This window comes from Arvicanthis niloticus, chromosome 4 (genome assembly GCF_011762505.2).
Source record: "Arvicanthis niloticus isolate mArvNil1 chromosome 4, mArvNil1.pat.X, whole genome shotgun sequence".
Taxonomy (NCBI): Eukaryota; Metazoa; Chordata; class Mammalia; order Rodentia; family Muridae; genus Arvicanthis; species Arvicanthis niloticus.
The window spans coordinates 86742640-86762760 of NC_047661.1; the positions used below are offsets into that span (position 1 = coordinate 86742640).

Consider the following 20121-nt stretch of genomic DNA (forward strand, 5'->3'; position numbering starts at 1 on the left):
TAAGTACTGTAGACCTGTGCTACATCCCCGGTCCCCAGAACCTGCACCTACAGGCAAGGCAACAGGGACAGTTTTGCTTTCTTTTAATGTAAACAGAATACACAAACACATTAAAAACCCCACCATGACACAAGTGATCACACTGAGTTTTGTATATTTACAGGCCATGGCAATCAAGAGGAAACCAGCACCTCTGGCTTCGGGAAGCCTCACTCCACCTTTGACCACATCCAAAACCAGGGTGCAGAGGCTGTGGAATCTATCACTTCTGAACAGAACTCAGCAGGATGCTGGAACAGCACGGGATACCCCAGCGCACGACCAAGGCGTTGATTCTGTTCTTGGCCCTCATGCCAACCCTCCTTCTTGACCAACTGACATGCCAGAACTGCTCAGGAGTCAGTGTGACCTCAAGTTACAGCTGCTGCTGAGAAGGGATGCAAAGCCCATCTCAGCTCTTCCCAGCTACTTGTGAAATGAGTTTCAATCCATCATATCCAAGAGAGGAGGGTAGAAGCTGGGGAAGTGGAGGAAGACTAGATCCCAGCTTGGAGATGACTGCTCCTGAAAAGGATACTGGGAATCAACCAGAGGCCAACCTGTGTTCACTCCCAGGCCCAGGGCTGGCTGTGGAGGACTCAATGGAGCTGTGCTGCCACCTGGAGGGGAACAGAAGCACTGCAGCAATGGTGAGGCCAGTCCCTCAGGTATGAGATAGATCATGGTCCTCTTCAGCCCTCCTCACTGCAACAGCTCTTCCCAGGAAATGGGCTTAGAGAAGACCTCTCTTTCTAGCCATAGGTCATAGTTCATCTGGAAGTCCTCAGGAAGATCTACCCGCTGGCCCAAGACGCTCTGCAGGCAATTGTCCACTGGCAAGAAGTCAGGGTTGCTGTGGGTCCGGTCATAGCGTCGGGCATTGAAGCGTTCGATGTTGGCACGGAGAGCACACTCCTCTGCCTGGAAGTCCCATGGCCGGGCATCAAGATCTGAGACAAAGCAGGAAAACTCAGTTAGGAGTCATACCTATAGCAGCTCCCCAAGAGTTAAAGTATGATTTTAACCAGGAGATCACCCCATCCTCAGGACGATGAACAGAAACTCTTCCCCGGTAGAGGACAGTCACATATAAGAAGGAAGTCCTGAAGTCGGAGAAAGAGACTCATTCCCCCAAAACACGTAGACAGACGGGAGAGCTCTGGAAAACTCTTTTTAAAGCCCAGTCTCCCCTTGGTTCTGGAGGACAGAGATATATCCCTGACTCCATCATTTGCTCATTCTCTCACCTCCATGACAAAATGTCATGGACCACCTTGAGCCCAGATGCCAGGTATAGTTACAGAGTGATGTAACTGCAACAGCACAACACAGCAACACCAGACAGACAACAGCTAGACTGAGGAAAGATGTCAGAAAGATGTCGTAGATACCCAACAGGATACAGAGGCCCAGAAGCAGGAGCAACATGGCTGATGCTCAGGGACCAAGTGTAGTTTCCTCTGTCCCTGTACAGTCTATTCTCGGGCACAGAGGGCACACTGGGGAGCATGGGCATCTGCGGCTGTTGGGATCTACACAGCTTCTGGAAGCAATCCTCAGCAGGTACTGAGGGTTCATATTCTGTCCTGGAGTCTTGGGTGTGACAGAGACTGGGTACCAGCACATAGTGGGCTTGAAAAGAAAGCTGCAGACTATGGGGCCAGGCCAGTGAATGAGTGTCCCTTCCTGTCTTAATGTTTGGTTTCATTCCTATAGGAACTAGAAAGGTGAGCAGGAGTTTTACTCAGGAGGCAACAGCATAGGATGGGTGTGTTGAAGAGATTACAGGAGCCAAATCTGAGGCCCACAGAGGGGAGACACCAGAGGCAGAGCCGCTGAGGATCTATTAGACGTAGGCAGCCAGCAGGCAGCTGCAGGGATAAAGAGGGGGCAGAATCTTATGGCAATTTCTAGAAATGGCAGGATTTAGAGTGGAGGGACAGAGAAACAGATGAACGCAGATACTGAGCACCTTCCCAAAGTCTTGCCCAGAGCCACTAAAACTAGATCCAGGCCCTGCTCAGTGCCTAAGGGCAGAGAAAACGGGCAAGGAGTCCAAGACGACCCTGGTCCTACCCTCTCCCACTCCTGCATCTTATGTGGCCTCACCATTGCCGTATGCCCAGTCATCGTTCAGCCGGTGCCGCACCTTCTGGTAGATGGCAGACATCGTCTTCATGTTGCTCTTGCGCCATTGTCGCCCCAGATACTTGGTCTGCACCTTGAGCAGCTTCAGCACGTAGAGCTGCATCATGGCCTGCTTCACCTTCAGAGCCCGCTTCAGGATGGGCGCCGACTTAAACACCACCAGCATCTGGGCAGCCACGGAAAGCAGTAAGTGTGAGCGCCACTCCATGGTCACTTATCACTTCCGGGGTAGCAAACAGGACGACAAGCCATGCACTTTCTCTTGAACTCACTGGTTCACTGGCACATGGAACTTAAGGCACTAAAACTAGCAGAGCTATAGGCAAACCACAAAGGTTGGTCATCCTAACTATGGGTCACTCTGTAATCTAATTTCTAAACACTCATGGGCCCTCCTTGTTCCAAGGGCATCCCAGGGTTAAGGTGGCTCCTAGCTATCATTTCCACCCAGGATCAGGAGGACCAGAAAGTGTCTGTGGCTGGGGGTTTGTTTCGATTGAGAGTCTCTTTCAGCTTCTGGTTGTACTCATCAGAGAACCAGAAGTCTGCAGACCTGAATGAGGATGACATTGCCTGGGAAGCCCCACCCTGAGGACTGTGTCCCAGGGGAGGGGGGCACAGCATGCCCAAGCTGGCTGCAGCACCAACTCACCATGGTCCTTGAGTGTTTCCACTTCGTTAGCTTGTTCAAGATCCGAAGCAGATTGATGCAAGAAAAGAGATTCCTCCAGCAAAACTGGTTGTTGTCACCAGCTTCCTGCAGGGAAAAGCCAGAGACAAACACAGCTGTCACGATTCCAGGCTGCTCAGTGGCAGCAGGCAAAGGCCTTGACTGATTTCAACAATTCTATCACAGAATGCCCATCTAACAGCCCAAGGGGAACTCCACCCACAAGCTGACAGAGCATCCAGGACTCAGACTTTTTCTGCAGGAAACATGAGCCATAAAACTAGGCAGCAGGCCCCAGACATCAGTGGGAAGATGTAGGCAGCTTGAGTGGGCAAGTTCTAGGTCAGCAGCCCTGCAGAACATTCCCTGACTAACGATATACCCAATCCCCAATCAATCTGCTCCACAACATCCCTCTCTCTGGTTTTATGGCCATTTCTGGTACTTTAAAAGCCAAAGGTGACCTCTTCTGGAAGATACCTCTTTGTGTTATCAAAGGGATAGCCAGGGAGATCTGAGCCACTCACCAGACTCTCTGCAGTTAGCTCTGGAAGTTCATTCACCACGCAGTGAGGATAATCCAAGACGGAAATGCTACAGAATGCAAAAAGACCCAGGTGCTCACTGTGCTCACCAGAGCAGCCGTGATTGAACTGAAGCAGATGTAGCAATCTACCCCACTTGCTCTAACCTGGTTTCCCTGACTGTAAGATGAGGAAATACCTGCTACAAGACGGTATGTACAGTCCCTCTGTGAATGAGTTTGTAATGTAATTAGTAACTGTAAGGGGCGGAGACACTATTGAAGCTTTCCCCTTAACATGAATCTGGAAGGTGGGGCTCGAGACAATTGATTTATGCCAAGCCCTCTTGGAGGCCACAGCTAACTGGACAGTTCCCTTGTGATGTCTCACACTGACAAGCAGGTGCTACCGGGTACAGCGGGCACAAAGTTAGGGGTATACAAGAATCATCAGACAAGGCTTCACAGTGCATAAGGCCAATCTCTGTACAGAGAACTGGAAGTAGAAAGGGGGTAAGGATAGAAGTGGCAATTCTAGAGCCTAGGATGAGAGCCTCCTGGTCAAACACAAAGTCATTAGAGTAGCTAATTCCATAACTGACACACTGTCATTCATTTTGTCTCCTGAGGCCTGGCAAAATGTTAACCCATGGATGCTTAAAGAAGAAGTCCGTTTAATAGTGGAGAGACAGCTGGAAGTCCTGCCACCTGTCCACACCACCCTTTCTTGGTCTCTGGTCCTTATCACCTGTTCTTAGCAGTGATGTAGGACATGATGTTTTGATTGAAGAACTTCAAAATCAAAGGGATGCAGTTGGCAAATACCAGGTGCTGTGCCATGTATTCAAACTGAAACCAACAGAAGAAAAATAAGCATAGCCCTTGCTCTCTTGCTAGAGATAAAAAGCCTTGGCTGGAGGCCCTCATGTTAGATCACTTGTGCAAAGCTCAAGTGGGCTCAGAAGTGAAGCCCTATTCTCTGGGGCTGGGGGAGCTGCACTGCCTGAGGCCCTGTGCAGCCCACAGAAGGCAGAGAGACCCTCCAGGTACCTGGTAGATGTGGTTCAACTTAAAGTGCTTGAGCAGCAGCAGCAGCACGGCAGAGATGGCCTTAACGATGACCTCTTTGTGGCGGTTCACATCCACACCCAGCTTCATGCTCTGCAACACTGTGGTGCTAGAAACACCAGTGCCCGGGTGAGTGACCAGCACACAGCACCTCCTTCCTAGGTGTCTCCAGAGGAGATGGACTCCAGCACCCTTTGGCAAAGCCCCACAATCCAAACATCTCAGGGGTCAGCCTTAGGTTCTATCTCCCAAGCGACCCAGCTGAGAACAGCTTCTTCCCTCCAATACATACTCAGTCCCTTTCTCTGCTTCTCCTCCAAAATTGAACTTCTGTTCCAAACTTTCCCTAAACTTTGGCCACTCTATTACCCTGAGTTCCCCAAAGTATGTTCTGTGGAACACCAGTATGTGGGGAAATTTCACGCTACAGTGGCGGGGTGGGGGATGCTGAAGTTAGATACATTTAGGAAGCACTGGATTACATCTGTTTCTTTTTTTTGTTTTTTGGGTTTTTTTTTTTTGTTTTTTGTTTTTTTTTTGTTTGTTTGTTTGTTTTTTTTTTTTTTTTTTTTTTTTTTTTTTTTTTTTTTTTTGAGACAGGGTTTCTCTGTGTAGTCCTGGCTGTCCTAGAACTCACTCTGTAGACCAGGCTGGCCTCGAACTCAGAAATCCGCCTGCCTCTGTACATCTGTTTCTTAATTCACGACTTCTTCACTGAAATTTTCATGAGAAATGTGGCATTTGATCATATTTCCTACAATTATCAAGATGGCCTACTGTTCTTGGAACCTGTTCTCATCCCTCTGGTATGAGCCAATCCTTGCCTCTCTCCCTCACCTGGCCACCACCACCAGACATGGGGATCAGCTTAGAACAAGGCAGGCCTGGCAAGCAAGTAGATCAGGTGTGGGCCTGGGTCTTTTCTTAATGCAGAATATGACCTCAGGTTGTTCTCCTACATGAAAAGACCTGTCAGCCAGGGAAGAAGAACAGCTAAGAGTTTTATTCTCTCCTCTGAGACATTTGCCAGGGCTCTGCCTGCCAGCTGACCAGCCAGTAGGAGAAACCCCACAAAGGCACAGGCTCAATGGTGGTTACAAACTGACCAGGAACTACCCATCCCATGCAGGGTGTGCCAACCACATGGCTCTAGAAGAAGGGCTCTGAGAAAGTCTACTGCCCATCTATTTCACAAAGGAAAACTGGCATTCCTAATTCACTTACAAGTTCACTCAGTGACAGTCTGTGTTGGGATTCAGGCCAAGCCATCACCTACCAGGTGAAACTTATCCAATCAAATCCTTTGTCTGAATCAGAAATACCCTACATTTCACCTGCAGCAAAGTTAGGCCAAGGAGAGAAACCCACCTGAAAACCCCTGGCCCTGCCCCTCCACCCTCTCTTCCACCTGTTCCACTCACAGCACTGATACTCACGGCATCTCCTCAGGCAGAACATCTGCCAGGATGTTGATCGAGTCTGTTTTGGCTTTTGATGTGGGAGCTGCAGCCAGTAGGATCTTCAGGAGGGCAATCTGGGAAAAAGAGACCACTCAGATGAGCAACAGAGCCTAGGACCAAAATATAATGAAGCCCTGAGAAGTGGGACTCCTGGGGTCCTCAGGTGGCAGGAGCCTTGGAGGGTACAGGAGACCAGCCGGTGCTCCTTCGTGGTCTCAGCACAGGAGCTTCCTGAGGGGTCTGGGACACAGCACTCACCATGTACTGAGGCAGGCTGGGGAGCAGGCCTTGATAGAGGGTTTCTGCAGGAACTTGTTCAACTTCCTCTTCTCCCTTTAACACAAAACCATGCTCAGGCTACAGTTTCCTGAACCAGCTTACTAACTGGCTGCAATAGAATCTCTAAGTATCAAAGTGAAGACTGACGTTGGTGATACTGACAGTAGGCTGTGAAACATACGGCATCCCAAGAATGTCACTTAGAATAGTTTTAACTAATTCTTCATAAGGTACCACAGTCATGCATGCTAACAAATACCTGTAACCCAGCACCAGTAAGGCCGAGAAAGGTGTTTGAGGCCATCTGGGCTACAGATAGATGTTATCTCAAATAAACAAGCAGATAACAAGAGAGAAGGCACTAGTCTAACACTGGTCTTCTTTTTCAGGTAGGAAACGAAGCACAGAGAGATCAAGTTTTATGCTCAAGGTGCCATTTGCAGACTGAAAGAAAGATATGGATGGGAATCTCTTCAAGGAGAGGCCTTGTGGGCCAGGCCCAGCTCAGAGACTGAGAGCAGTTGGGGACTTTGTGGCCTCTTAACTCACCCCTGAGAGAGGAGAGCGAAGGTATTCCTCCTCCATCTGTGCCTGGACCTCTGCAATCGATGTGTACTTGTGCTGAAGAGAGAGGCAGGAGAGAAGGTGCTGAGATAAAACACCCTTCTTCTTAGGCCATACCTCCCCCAACCTGACAAAGATCCAAGATTTTATTTTGGTCTTCTGAGAGAGAGCTAAGTCACAACAAAGATTCCTAACTTAAAACTGCAACCTACTTCTGACAGCCTCTGTGAAAAGCCTATAGTGGTTAGCAAAAAGCAAAATAAAGTGGAAAGGTCTTTCAGAAGCAAAAATAACAGAAGAAAGACATCAGAGGCAAAAGTAACTGTATACTCAAAAGCCTAGCTGCAGAGACCATCTGGTACTGCCAATTTCAAAACTGGACTTAAAAATATTACAAGTTTAGATGCATTGGAGATACTCCTCCTGACCCTTGTGTCTTCTCCCTGCTAATCCTGACACCCACAGCTCCCCCAACTCCTTCTCAGCAGTGAGCACAAGAGGAAACCAGGTCTGAGACTCCACCTGCCCACCTGCTGAGAGCCTGGGTCCTGTCTGCCCTCCAGCTCTGTCTGGGATGGGGTAACTGAGTCTGCTTGGTTTCTAAAGTATGCTAGTAGCACACCCACCATGGTGCTCGTACGCCTTGCTCTCCAACCATTCTATGAACAGCTGACAGCATCATCTCCATCTGCCAACTCCTCTCCTTAGAACTTGGCTAAGGAAAAGGGAAGGCTACTCGTGGGCTCCTTGAACTCTAAAGACTGGTACATACATATCTGTAACCATGTCATACTTATGAAAAGAAGCTTCCCAGGCTCTTGCTGGCAGTCAATAGCCCTGAAAGGCTTCTCCCTTGGCCCAGGCTCACTTTAATCTCCTGGGACCAAACAAAGGCAAAAGTTCCCTTAGCACCACTTACTTGTTTCAGTGTCTTGATGCTTTCGTGGATTGGCCTTGGCAGCCCCACCACTGTGTTGGTGTCACTGGAGAATAAAGAAGGCCTTATGCTGAGCCCAGAGAGCCACTCACCAGTCCGCTGCCCCAAGGCCAGGTGAGTGAACTTCAAAAGGACCTCACACTCACCTTCCTAGAGTGTAGCCTATGAACTTGCTGCGGCTGGATTCAAGGAACATCTCAATGTCTTTCTCTCTACCAAACAAGAAAGGGGCAGATTTTATCAAGTACTGTTTCAAGGTGTACCAGTCACAGGCCTCTGTTCTAATAGACAAAGCATCTCCAGATGCTTATTCCAAGACAGGTCTCTTACATTAAGGGGTAAAATCTGAATTCTGGCTACTTTGTTTTTTACATAATTTTGTTGGGTCCATAAATTTAAAGTATGTTTATATTTCTGTAATACACATGGCCAAGCTGACTTAAAATTAGGGACATATATAAAACTTAAAAACATTGCTTATTCAAACAATAGTAATACTTAACACTTTTAAACACAAAGTGTAAGAGACATAAGCTACTGACTTTAAACAGGTCATTTTCTTGTCTCAACAGAAACACCTTGGCTTTGAGGATGACCTGTCCTATGTTCTTCTAACACAACATAGAAAGCTGATGACAACCTCTTTTATATCAGTTAATATACACATCTCTTTATTAAGCTGCTGCCTATCAAATATACTTCTTTTTTTATTTTTGTTTTCAAGACAGGGTTCCTCTGTCCTAGACTTGCTTTGTAGACCAGGCTAGCCTCGAACTCACAGAGATCCATTTGCCTCTCTCTATCTCTCTAGTGCTAGGATTAAAGGCATGTGCCACTATGCCCAGCTACAATACACCATTTTAACATTCCCAGCTACCTTCCCATCTATAAACTCACACAAGCATACTGTTTAATACATTGGGGTTTTTTTTGAAACTCTTCATCTATCATTTTTAAATAAAAATTCACATACAACTCCAAGATGAATGGGGATAAATTTGCCTAAATACTCATTTTTTTCCTTGTCTTTGTTCACTATCAAGTTTGACCAGTTCAAATTACTGACACAGGAACCCCACAAGGGTTACTCTGTGTGACATCAACAAGGCCATCCTCACAGAAGTGCCTAGGACAGCACAGGGTAATTTAAGGTCATCTTAGCCTTGCAGAGGGCTCCAGGCCAGCACTGGCCTGAGGATAAGAGGGCTCTCACTTCAAGAATATTCTACTTCAAGAATATTCTAAAACTCTGAGACTCACCTAACCTTTGGAGCCCAAGGGAGCCCTTTTGGGCAGGTGAGTCTGTCGGTCTGAGGGTGCTGTAGTGGGGGAGGCATCACCTCGTCTCTCTCCAGGGGAAAAGCCTCCCCCTCCAGGCTGTTGTCATCATCATTCTCCTCTTCCTCCTCCCGAGAGTCGTCAGCCTTATAGGGATCCCGCTCATTGAAGGCATCTAGATTGTCCTGCTTTATCAGAGCCTGAAAGCACAGGGAAGAGCTGAAAAAAGCAGCCAACCAATGAGATGGTGGCTGAGGGACAGATGGGGACTTGAGAACAGTGGGGGAATATGGAGAAGGAGTTAGGACTAGAATGAAGTGACAAGTCACTTCTCCAGCACCTCAGAAGGTGCCATGATGTTAAGTAGCCACTATACACTGGGTCTGAGGCTAGGGACAGTGTCCCTTCTGTGGAGGCACTCCTCCTGATCAGCTTGATCAGAGCTGACTTCTAATAACCTGCTGGCCCCAGGGATCATGCACCCTGAACCCACTCCCTGAGTGTGTACTCTGAGATCTCTCATGCGCCCTCACCCCACTCCCTGAGTATGTACTCTGAGATCTCTCAGGAGGCCTGGGGCCCTTGGTTACCTCACCTTGTGCTCCCGTCGGCCCCGCTTCTGCTGCTGCTCAATCAGGTCCGAGGCAGAGGCTGGTGGGGAGGCAGCCCTCATGTTCCGGATCACCTTGATGCTGTCCTCAGGCAGGGGGGGAAGGCCCAGAAGAGTGCGCTTCTCAGCCTTCATGCTCTGAAGCTCCTCAAAGCCACCCAGTGTGCACTGTATAAAATGGGGGTACAGAGCTTAGGTTGCCATGTCCTTTTTGACATCATTATGCTAAAAAGCATGCATGACATCATGGAAACTCAGGACTTTATAGAGACCCACACAGCCACTTGGATAAAAACTAAAGCCTTCAAGGACAGTTCAGTGCTCTCTATAAGGGACAGGAGAAAAAGGATGAAGAATGAAACACTGGCTGACAGAAGCTGGCACATGATACACACAGCTCTATAGGTGAGATACAGTCTCTAATTTTAAAAAGAAGCAGGGAGAGCATGGTGTGGTGGCACAGACTGATAATCCCCAAAAGGAGGACCACCATAATTTTAAGTCCAGCCTAGTACACATAGCAAGTTCCAGGCTAGACAAGGCTATATAGAGACCATGTTTTTAAACCAACCAACCAACCAACCAACCAGCCAAACAAACAAAGCAGAGCCAGTTCTTTCAAATGTCAACAGACTAATGCTTCAAAACTAGACATGTCAAGCTTCCAATAAGACGAGAACATACTGTGTGTAGCTCAAATGAAATTACATATATTAAAGTAAGATAGAAAGTAGTCTAAAGTCCTCACTAGAGGCCCAGGCTCTAGTCTGTAGTCACTGGCTGCTCAGCGCCACTGACGGGAGTAACTCCGCTTTCCTCTCAGCCTGAGTGCGGCTTCCTGAGGAAACAGCAGGTCTGGTCAAGATAAAGCCTGTACACACCCTGCAAGGCGCTCAACTCACTAAGCTCTGGCCACTGAGCACAGTGAGCCTCCTGGAGAGAGGGCTCCATGCTTGCTTGGGGCTTGGTTTCTGACAATGTCCCCGCCCTAAGTGTGATGGCCAGTCCACCCAGTATCCCTTCCCTCCCTGGGTAGAAACAGAGTGCATTTCACATCACATCCTCAAGAAACAGACCACCTAGAGGCTCACTTTTGCTTTCTGTAAAAGACATCTTCGTGGGTTGGAGAGCTACAATGTTCAAGGGTAGGCTCACAACCCAAGTAACAAAAGTCATCTGCCCAGTGGATTTTCGTTGCCTCACACCACTTTACAGATATAGGTCTGCGAGTGGTCTCCAAAGAGGCATCTCATCTGAGGGTGAAGCTGTTGCATGATTGATAAAATGGCTTTAACAAAAGCCAGGGAGTTAATCTAATATCACTTGAAGGCCTGCCTCCAACACCCAGCTTTTTTTGAGACAAGGTCTTATTACTATGTAGCCTTTGAAGGCCTCAGACTCACAGAGATTTGCCTGCCTCAGCCTCTTGAGTCTTGAGACTAAAGGTGTGTGCCACCACGTCCTGTATTTCCTTTTCATCTCTTTTCTCAAACTTTTTTTTTTTAAACTGAGCCTGGTAGCAGATACTGATAAGCCTGAGGCAGAAATACTTCAAGTTTAAGGCCAGACCTTCTGTCAAAATAAAAAGTAAATGACTGAGAAAGGCTCAAAGGATAAGAGCACTTGTTTTGAAAAGATGAGGATATGAGTTTGAGTCCCCAGTGTTCATGTAAAAAGCCAGACGAGCTGCAAGTAAGATCATAACCCCAACAGAACTGGGTAGAAACAGTGAGACTTCTGGGAGTGCTTGCCGGATGCCAGCCTAGAACCAGGTTCCGTTAGAGACCTGTCATAAGGGAATACAACCAAGAATGATACAGCAGGAAACTGATGTCTCCTCTGGTCTCTGTGCAGCTACACAAGTGTGTGCACATACCACACATACACCAAATGCATACCCACATGCACAGGAAATAAGCAAATAAATAAAAAGTGAAAAAGAGCTCCAGTGGGTGAGCTGGAGAGATGGCTCAGTTCCCAGCACCTACATGGCAGCTCACACCTGTCTGTAACTCAGGTTCCAGGGGATCTGGCACCTTCACACAGAAAACACCAGTGCACATAAAATTAAAATAAATAAATTAAAAAAACAAAAAGAGCTCCAGCGATGTAGCTCAGTGAGATCTGTTGGCCTAGCATGCACAGCGAGGTCCTAGGTCCAGTCTGCAACACCACTAAACAAATACAACCAAGTAGCTACATTTTCACATAATTCAGTATTCAGAAAGAAATGTAGATATTCATCATTATCCATGGGAGACTGGCTCTGAATTTTCCCTCACCCATCTCCCACAGGTAGACATCACATCCCTCATTAGACAGAATGGTACTTGTGTTTAACCTATGCACAACCTTATGCAAGCGTGAAATCATCCCTAAATTATGTCTAATAACCTAATGGTACATAAATTATTGGCACACTAGTTAGGGAACAATAACAAGATTCATACAGTCAATACAGATGCAAACCTCATTCTATGACCTGTATTTGGATGTATATATGAATGTGAATCTACAGGTACAGAAGCCAACTATATAAAGATGTCTCTTTCCTCCCAGTATCCTAGCATACAAGTGCCCCCAAGAAGGTGCTCACCAACACAGTCTTCCAGAGCAGCAAGAGAACTTTCTTCATGGGGAAGTGGGGGGCATGACCACTGCAAAATTTGGTCACCATCCCAAACAGCATGATGGCAAATGGCTCATTGTTGTACAGAGGGGAACCTGGAAGTGACTCAAAGATAATCAGGACCCCAGGCAGCAACAGGACCCAGCCAAAGCCCTCCAGTCTCAGCTCCCAAGCAAGGCCTTAAGAGAGCATCCCCAGGGTCTTACCCAGCTCAGCTCTGAAGGTCTGTCGCATTGTTCTCCACTCGGCCTTGTCACTGTCACAATCCTGGTGAACAGTCTCCACAATCAGGTACATGATGTTGAGCAGGACCCTGAGTACAAGAACCAGCTCATAATAGAGTAAGACAGGGGACCAGGAGCATGCTCAGCCAGGAATGGTAGTGCATGCTTGTAATACCAGGTCTTAGAAACCTGAGGCAGGAGGGTCTCAAGTTTCAGGTCAGCCTGGGCTACATAGTGAGCTCTAGGCTAGCCTAGGTCATGTATGAAGACAGTCTCAAACAAACAAAAATGTGAGGGAGGAGCCTCTGGGCTTTCTCACTTCCTGGCTAAGATGTAAACATCTGTGCGTGTGGTAGGGGATGGCTGTAATACAGAGAAACCCAAGAAAAGAAATGATACCTGAGACCCTGAAGAGTAGTGAGATGTTCGAATCTTTCGTCCCAGACCATAACTCACTCTGTATCTCCAGCTTTTAAAAGGAGCTTACTCAAAGCTGACAAATATGAACAAGAACGGCCTAAAGAATTCACTGTCCTAAGCCTCCTGGAAAGGAGAACAATACTACTTAGAGTAAGCTACTAAGGTCAAAGCAAGGCAGGGTTCCAGAAATGGGGGCAGAGCCGAGCAGTGGAGTGGACACAGGAGGTGAAATGCAGAGACCTTGACTACTGGGAGGAGAGCCGCAGCTCAGACTCCAAAACCAGACTTCAGCCCTGAGACATGGAGAGATGAGCCCACTGTTTGGCAGCTGCTATTTCTGTGCAGCCATGAAGCACTGTCGGAATAACCCAGTGTAGATGGGGGTTGTACACATGGGTGGTGGGAGCCCAGGGGCAAGGTCCTGGGTTTCTCTACACATAAGGTACTCTACAGCCAGCTTCTCAGCAGGTCTATAAGAGGCCTGATCCTAGATTTCCTCTGGATTTTCCAGGTCGCCCCCCTCCCCTAAGACCTCATCAAAGCCTACTAATGACTCCCAGTGAGCCTATCACTTGAGCTGATTAATGTGTGCAAAAGCAACGCACACATGGCTAAGAAATGCTCTGCCCTGCTCACTTTCTGGCTCAGGGTATCAGGCTTGTAGCTCATCTCACCTCAGGTCTGTGCTGTCAGCCAGGGAGATGGCAGGCTTCCTCACTGCACTGCTGCATGCGGCACTGTTACTGCAGGAGAGATCTGAATCAGCTTGACAGGGCGAGGGAGGGAAGTGACGCCCTTGACAGTACTGTCCCATCAGGCAACACGATGCTGTGCGTGTTTAGGCTCCACTCGAGACCTTAGGACACCACTGTGGTTAAGAATTCAAGCCCTGGACTAGGCTGTCAAGTTTCCAAGTGTGAATGCTGGCTCTAACATTTAATATGTGGACAAAGTAGAGCCAACTTCCCTGTGTCTAGTTGCCTCACCTACAAAATCAGGGTGAAAACAGCACTGCCTCAGTAACATGAATCAGAATACATAACGTCCGAGAACATCACTGAGTTCTCCCTGAAGATGTAGTACTGGTGAGCATTTTCACTTACTACTATATTCATTTTGTTTTAATTTTGTTTGGTTTTGGATATGGTCTCACTAAGAAGCTCTGGCTACCCTGAAACTCACTATGTAGACCAGGCTGGCCTCTGACTTATAGCAAACTTCCTTATTTATGGTGGCTGCTGTTATCCTTAAATGAGCAGTAGCTGACCAGCCCATGAGACAAAGGACCAGGGCAACAAGCTTTGCTGTTCCTACATGTCAGAGTTCGGCTTGGTGTTCTGCTGAAGGGAATATATAGAGGGGGTTCACAGGATCAAAGAGTTTAAGACAAGAAGTTTCCTTTGGGGGGAGGGGTGTGTTTTGGGCCTGGGCAGGATCTGCCCAGGTACCAACGGCCCAGCATTACAGAGTGTGTGCAGTCAGCACAAGAACCCCTCATGACTTTCTATCAACATGGGAACCTCTCACCCTTCTCTATCATTTTATTTTCTCATTCCTCTCTCTATTATATTATTTTCTAAGGAATCATTAAGTAGGTGCTCCATTACTCAACCCTGTATGCTCCATACTTCCTGGAACAGACCCTTCAGCTTAAGTGGCCTATTTACCTGTCTCAAATGTTAGCTCTATAGCTCGAGCCCACTTCCCACCACTTCCTTCCCTGCGTAGCCCCTCAATAGAAGTGCTCACTCTATTTCCATGTTCAGAAGCTCCACCAAGGCATTGAACGTGCCCACCTCCAGGAGCAGAAAGATGTTGTAGCGCATCCAGAATTGCACTTCTGCCTCTGAGCTGCACTCTCCAAAGGTTCCTGTAAACACAGGGCAGAGCTTACTGGGCCCTCCAGACACAACTAGGCATTATCACTGGCAGAGGCCCAGGGGACATTGGCACAGTACCTTGGGCAACATAGAGAATTGCTCGGGCCACCTTGAGTCTTTTCTCTCGGGCAGTGACTTCCAAGCCATCCAGAAGCCTCATGGCATGGGTACGGTGCTGGTTGGTATCCAGCTCAGTCCACTTCTTGTCTGTCACTGCAGAACAAGAGACACTTAGAATTGAGCCCACACAATTCCTCACAATGGAATGGACTGTATTAATCTTTCAAATCAGGACAGTCACAGGACCAGAAGGACAAGTTACTCCTTCATAAGAGGTAAGGTCACACTGCTGTTCTGTAAATTGGAATTCCCATCAGAATGCCCAGAAGGCCCACTCTACATGTCATGTCTGGCCTTAAACAAGTAGCACAACTATTTTTTCATATTCCTGCATGGCTTAGATCAGTTAGACAATGAAGAGAAGTCCTGTGCTGTCCTGATGGGACAAGGAACCAAGAAGTGAGGGAAATGATCTTACCATGGATCTGGAAGTCCTCCTCAAAGCATTTTCGATTCATCATGAATTCTGGTCCTTCTGTATAGCTGTAAAGCTCTGAAAAGAGCAAAGTCTCCTATCACCACACTCCACATCAGGCCTCACACGCAGCAGACAAAGTCAGGCTTTCCATCCCAGCCCCACCTCTATTCCCGCCTGAGTCACAGTGATTCTCAGACTACTCTTCTAATTACTGAGTGAGGAAGGCCTTAGTGTTCTGATTCGCTTGAAGAGATAACACTGGCCACTGCAATGTCAGTGGAACATACATCTGGGCATTTCTAGTAAGATGTGCATCAGACTGTACTGTACCAGAGGCTGACCATCACCCTGAATATACGTCTTTAGTGTCATTTCCTGAGTTAGGATTGTGAAGACGGGAGAGCAGCTCAAGCTGACCTCACACTCTCCATCAACAACAGTAGCAACCACAGATGTGCCAAGATTCAAGCACAGTTGCTAGCATTCCCACGACTTACTCGTGTGTGAGAGATCACTGTCCAGTTGGTATATCAATGAGGACCACTAACTGACTGCCTTACATGGGACTGGGAGCTAAGCAATTCAGCTGAGTCCAAACCAGAGTCTTCATGGAAATAAAGGACAATCTCAAATTTCCAGATACACAGTCCAAGTTAAATAGCTAACTTTATGTTTTAAATATCATTAATAGGAATAACTAGGAAAACAGCCAGTCTTAATCTTCTTAGGAACCCAGTCAAAATTCCTGTCAAATAATACAAAGGTCTGTTTGTCTTTACCTGCGAGCTCTGCAGCCCACTTGTCTGTGTCGGCATACTCAAACTCCAGGTCTGGAGACTCAGAATAACCCTGGTGAACGGAAAGAACGTCACAAAATGATCCTCTTGAGTGTTTAAGGGTAAACACACATGCCTCAGAGACTGCACTTCGTGACTTTTTATGGATATTTTATCACAATATTTTGTCTTCTGGACTAATGGAAGTCCTATTTATGCCCTGTCCAGCACCCTGTATTTCACCTTCAAAGCACCCACTCTGCACTACAATTATTCCCTGAATTTATTTTTCTTTCATCCTCCTCTCCATAAGATGGCAAGTTCCTCAGAACAGGAACTCTTTTTTTACTTACCATTGATATCCACTACATACCTGTTCAATAATAAACACAAAACTTCTATCTACTTTGTGCAGTAACCAACCACTCCATACAGTACTGCATATGTGGGAGTTTCACTTCTTTCTGAACTGTGGACTCTGAACAGCTAAGGATAAAATGAGTATTGAAACCCTCAGGCGCCCTGCCCCATCTCAATTTTCAGTGAGAACTGACAGAGAAAGCAGAAATGGAACAGATTGGCCTCCCTCCCACACACAGCAGAGAATCTGTTAGGGACAGGTGATTCCGGAGAACACGCCATCTTGGAAGCCTTGTACTGGGAAGAAAGGAGCATCAAGATAAAAAGGGTAAGCCCGGTCCTGACTAATGGACTGGAAGGCCACAGGGTACAGTTCAGTGTAGGACACCTTGCCAGTATGTGCTAGACCCTGGGCTTAATTCTCAGTTGGTTTGGTTGAGGGGGGGTGAGTGAGATGGAGGGTGGGGCCAGGAAAAACCTTCAAATAGATAATGACCTCTGGCAAAATGACATAATAAACCCACAAACAATAACTCTGCTCCTTATTCATGGATACTAATGGACACTTTCATAAGCTACTGAGTTTATGGTAAAATTATTACCTAATGTGTAGGGCCCTGGGTTCAAGTTCCAGTACCATTAAAATACAAATAAAATCAATAGTTGCTCACTTTACTGAGGTTGAGCTTCATTTACGGAATGGGAATGACAAAAATCTGCTTGGAACTTTGCTTAAGATCTTCTTTCTTTCTCTTTTGAGTTTCATACCCATTATGCAATGCATTGTGATCTTATTCACCACCAAATCCATCACCATTTCTTAGCCCCTCCCAATGTATTTATGTACAGACAAGGTTTCACTGTGCAGCCAGGTTGGCCTTGAACTCTGATCCTTCTTGCTCAGCTTCCTACAAGTTGAGACTGGAAGCATGCTCTGCTGCCTTGGCTAGTTTTGAGGACTAATAAAGTTTATTTGGCACATACTGAGCTCTCCTCCAATGTCAGCCTCCTTGTGCTCTAGGCACTGATCAGATCCCCAAACTACTGACTTCAGCTGTCACCAGAGGCGTGTGCAAGCATCAGCACCTCCAGTGCAAGGAGGCAGATCGATTTGATGGGCCTTCCAAATGTTGAACCCAGTGAAATTAAAGGGTAGGAAGAGAAATTAAAATATGTAATAGAAGCAGAAGCTAGACCTCAGCAGCCCGGTGTTTGCCCACCTTGCACAAGGCTCTGAATTTGATTCTCAGCACCACAAAATAATAAGTTTGGGCAATGGTGCACACCTCTAATCCTAGCACTCAAGAGACAGAGGCAGATGAATCTCTGTTGAGTTTGAGGTCAGCCCCACCTACAGAGTAGAGTTCTAGGACAGCCAAAGCTACACAAAGAAACCCTGTCTCAAAAACAAAAACAAAAAACCCCAAACAAACTAACAACAAACAAAATAAAATGCATGAAAGGGTATTTATCTGACTATTTTTGTGGCTTCTTAGGAAAATTTAAAACTTCTTTACCTGCTGAGCCATCTCACCATCCCTAACATTTTTTTAAGACGTACTTGTGTGTCTATCTGTGTGTATATGCATGTGTACATACACGTGCCCATGGAGGTCAGAAGAACAGTACTGCATCCCTAGGAGCTGGGGTTATAGGCAGTTGTGAGCTGCCCAACATGGAGGATGGGGATCCTCTGAGAGAGCAGCAAGTGCTTGTAACCACTGAACCATCTCTCCAGCCTACTCAAACATTTAAAAAAGAAAGTTGGGGGTGTAGTTCAATTCTCAGGGTCCTCTTCAGAAAAACTGGACAAGTCTGGTCACTAAAGGTCTCACAAACTTAACTTCCATATTCCTCCATATTTGAGAGATCACTGAGAAGTAGCCACTGATCACCCATCATTCCACAATAAAAAGGTCCTAAAAGGTCCATCTTTTTCAAAAAAGCCAAGCTAAGCTTATCCTCTCTACTCCGGGCTTGCTTATCTGTGACATGTGTTATCAAGAATTTGAGCCTGCAACAACAACAAACAATGTTTTAAGGGAACTGATTTCAGAGGTTTAAAGTCTTTAGTCTCTGGTACGAGCTGGAGCATCAAATTTGGATTGGAGGAATTCCCTCTCGGTAAGTGCCTAGCTGATCATCACACTGGAAGTTGTCTCAGGTGGAGGAGATTGCGTAGTAAGCGCTCTGGGAATGAATGTGCTGATTAAGAAGCCCTGAAATGCTGCGACGACGACGACGGGTGTGTGTTCATTCATGAATTCTGCAAACGGAAGCAGTGGGAGGAATTTTAACTTGGGGCGAGGTGAATAGCTCCAGACTGCGCGGGCAAAGGGAATCACAGCTCACTAGCAAGGAGAATCCCGCGCCCTTTGTGTACTTCTGATCCTTAACAGCTCGGCAACTGGGCTCACTGGGCGTACCAAAATACTTTGCAATGTCTGGCGGTGGTTTGATCCTTCACTGACTAAAATTGGGAGGGAAGCCACAATATGCCCTCTCTGCTACTCCCAATCTGGGGCCGAGCAGCACTAGAGAGAGAAGCTCTGTTTTAAGCGCTCGCTAAACTCTCCTGAGTCCCTTCGCTGCCAACTAACGTCGCCCACCATCCTCCCAAGATTAGAGACCGGAAGTGATGAGGGGCTAACAATCAAGCAGACCACCGATTCTGCACCCCAGGGGGGCTGTGCCTCAGGCCACGCCCCCGGGAGCAGACCCGCTGTCCCCGGCTCCAGGACCTTCTCCCCTGGCCGCATCAGAGTTTGTGACAGGGCTCCGGGCTTTTCTCTCCGGGGCCGTGGCGGCTGCCAGCCTCGCTAACTACACGGTTTTCGGTAAACTGACAGCTCCCAGCCCCGTGTCAAGCCATCCGGAAGCCCGGCTGGGCCCGGATGCCGCCCCGGGCCCGGGACCCCCTCTGCCACCCGCCCCGTGCCAGCCTCGCCCCCCTGCAGCTCTGACCTCGGAGTCTTTGCGTTGGTTGCGGTTGAACTCGCGGGCTTTGCCCCCCGGCAGGAGGCCTCCGGCGGCCCTCGGCGGCCCGGGAGGAGGCTGTGCGGTGGCAGGCGGTGGCGGAGGTGGCGGCTGGGGCTGCTTGTTGTTCACAATCAGAGGGCCGGGACCGGCGACTGCCGGCTCCATCTTGGCTGCTCCACACCCCCGGCTCAATTCGCGGACGGCCTCCGTCAGGCAACTCTCGCGTGATTTCCTCCAGGAAATTTCCCCAATCGCCATGTTCAGTGTGGCTGCGTGTGTTGAAAGCCGTTACTGCCAATCACCTCCCAAGGTCTTTCCCTTCTTTGTCATTTGGCTTCTCCTCCCTGTTTCCCGTGGAACTAAGCCAGAGCCGTGCGGTTGGGCTCACAGGAACCCCTTTAGGTGTCTTTTTCTCTGTGAGACATAACACCTTAGTGAGTTTAGTTGCCTATATCATCGCTTTGCCTGTCCTCACGACCCTCCCTATTCAAGGTGAGGCAGGATGAAAGGGGACATTAGGGAGACATCAGTAGAGAAAGGAATCCCTTACTCATGGCTCTAGTTGAAGAGTTTTACTAGCAAAGAATTTCTGTACAATTAACAACTGATTATGGCTTTTCTCCTCCCACCTTACAACTGAAAAGTCTGTAGGACTCTGTAAGAAATACCTTGTGCAACCCTAGAGACACCTGAATTTACTTTATCAGATTATAATTCTGTCCAAGGCACCTCTAGAAAC

At 47.6% G+C, this 20121-nt stretch overlaps 1 protein-coding gene across 2 annotated transcripts; it reads right to left on the reverse strand.

The window, feature by feature from the left end:
* Positions 1-68: 68 nt before the first annotated feature.
* On the reverse strand, positions 69-19578 carry Strip1 (striatin interacting protein 1). 2 transcript variants are annotated; one of them, XM_034499972.2, is made up of 21 exons: positions 19368-19578; positions 16047-16116; positions 15268-15342; positions 14808-14942; positions 14599-14719; positions 13524-13592; positions 12412-12518; positions 12173-12300; positions 9562-9744; positions 8949-9166; positions 7835-7900; positions 7671-7734; positions 6737-6808; positions 6167-6241; positions 5885-5982; positions 4431-4557; positions 4129-4229; positions 3385-3451; positions 2840-2944; positions 2149-2353; positions 69-989 (listed from the first exon to the last, which is right to left on the reverse strand). In XM_034499972.2, exons 1-21 carry the CDS (start codon positions 19545-19547, stop codon positions 742-744), a joined length of 2514 nt encoding a protein of 837 aa, XP_034355863.1. In that variant the 5' UTR covers positions 19548-19578; the 3' UTR covers positions 69-741. The 2 variants fall into 2 exon arrangements, with proteins under 2 accessions (XP_034355863.1, XP_034355864.1); XM_034499973.2 differs by having other exon boundaries at positions 2189-2353; positions 19368-19576.
* Positions 19579-20121: the final 543 nt, after the last annotated feature.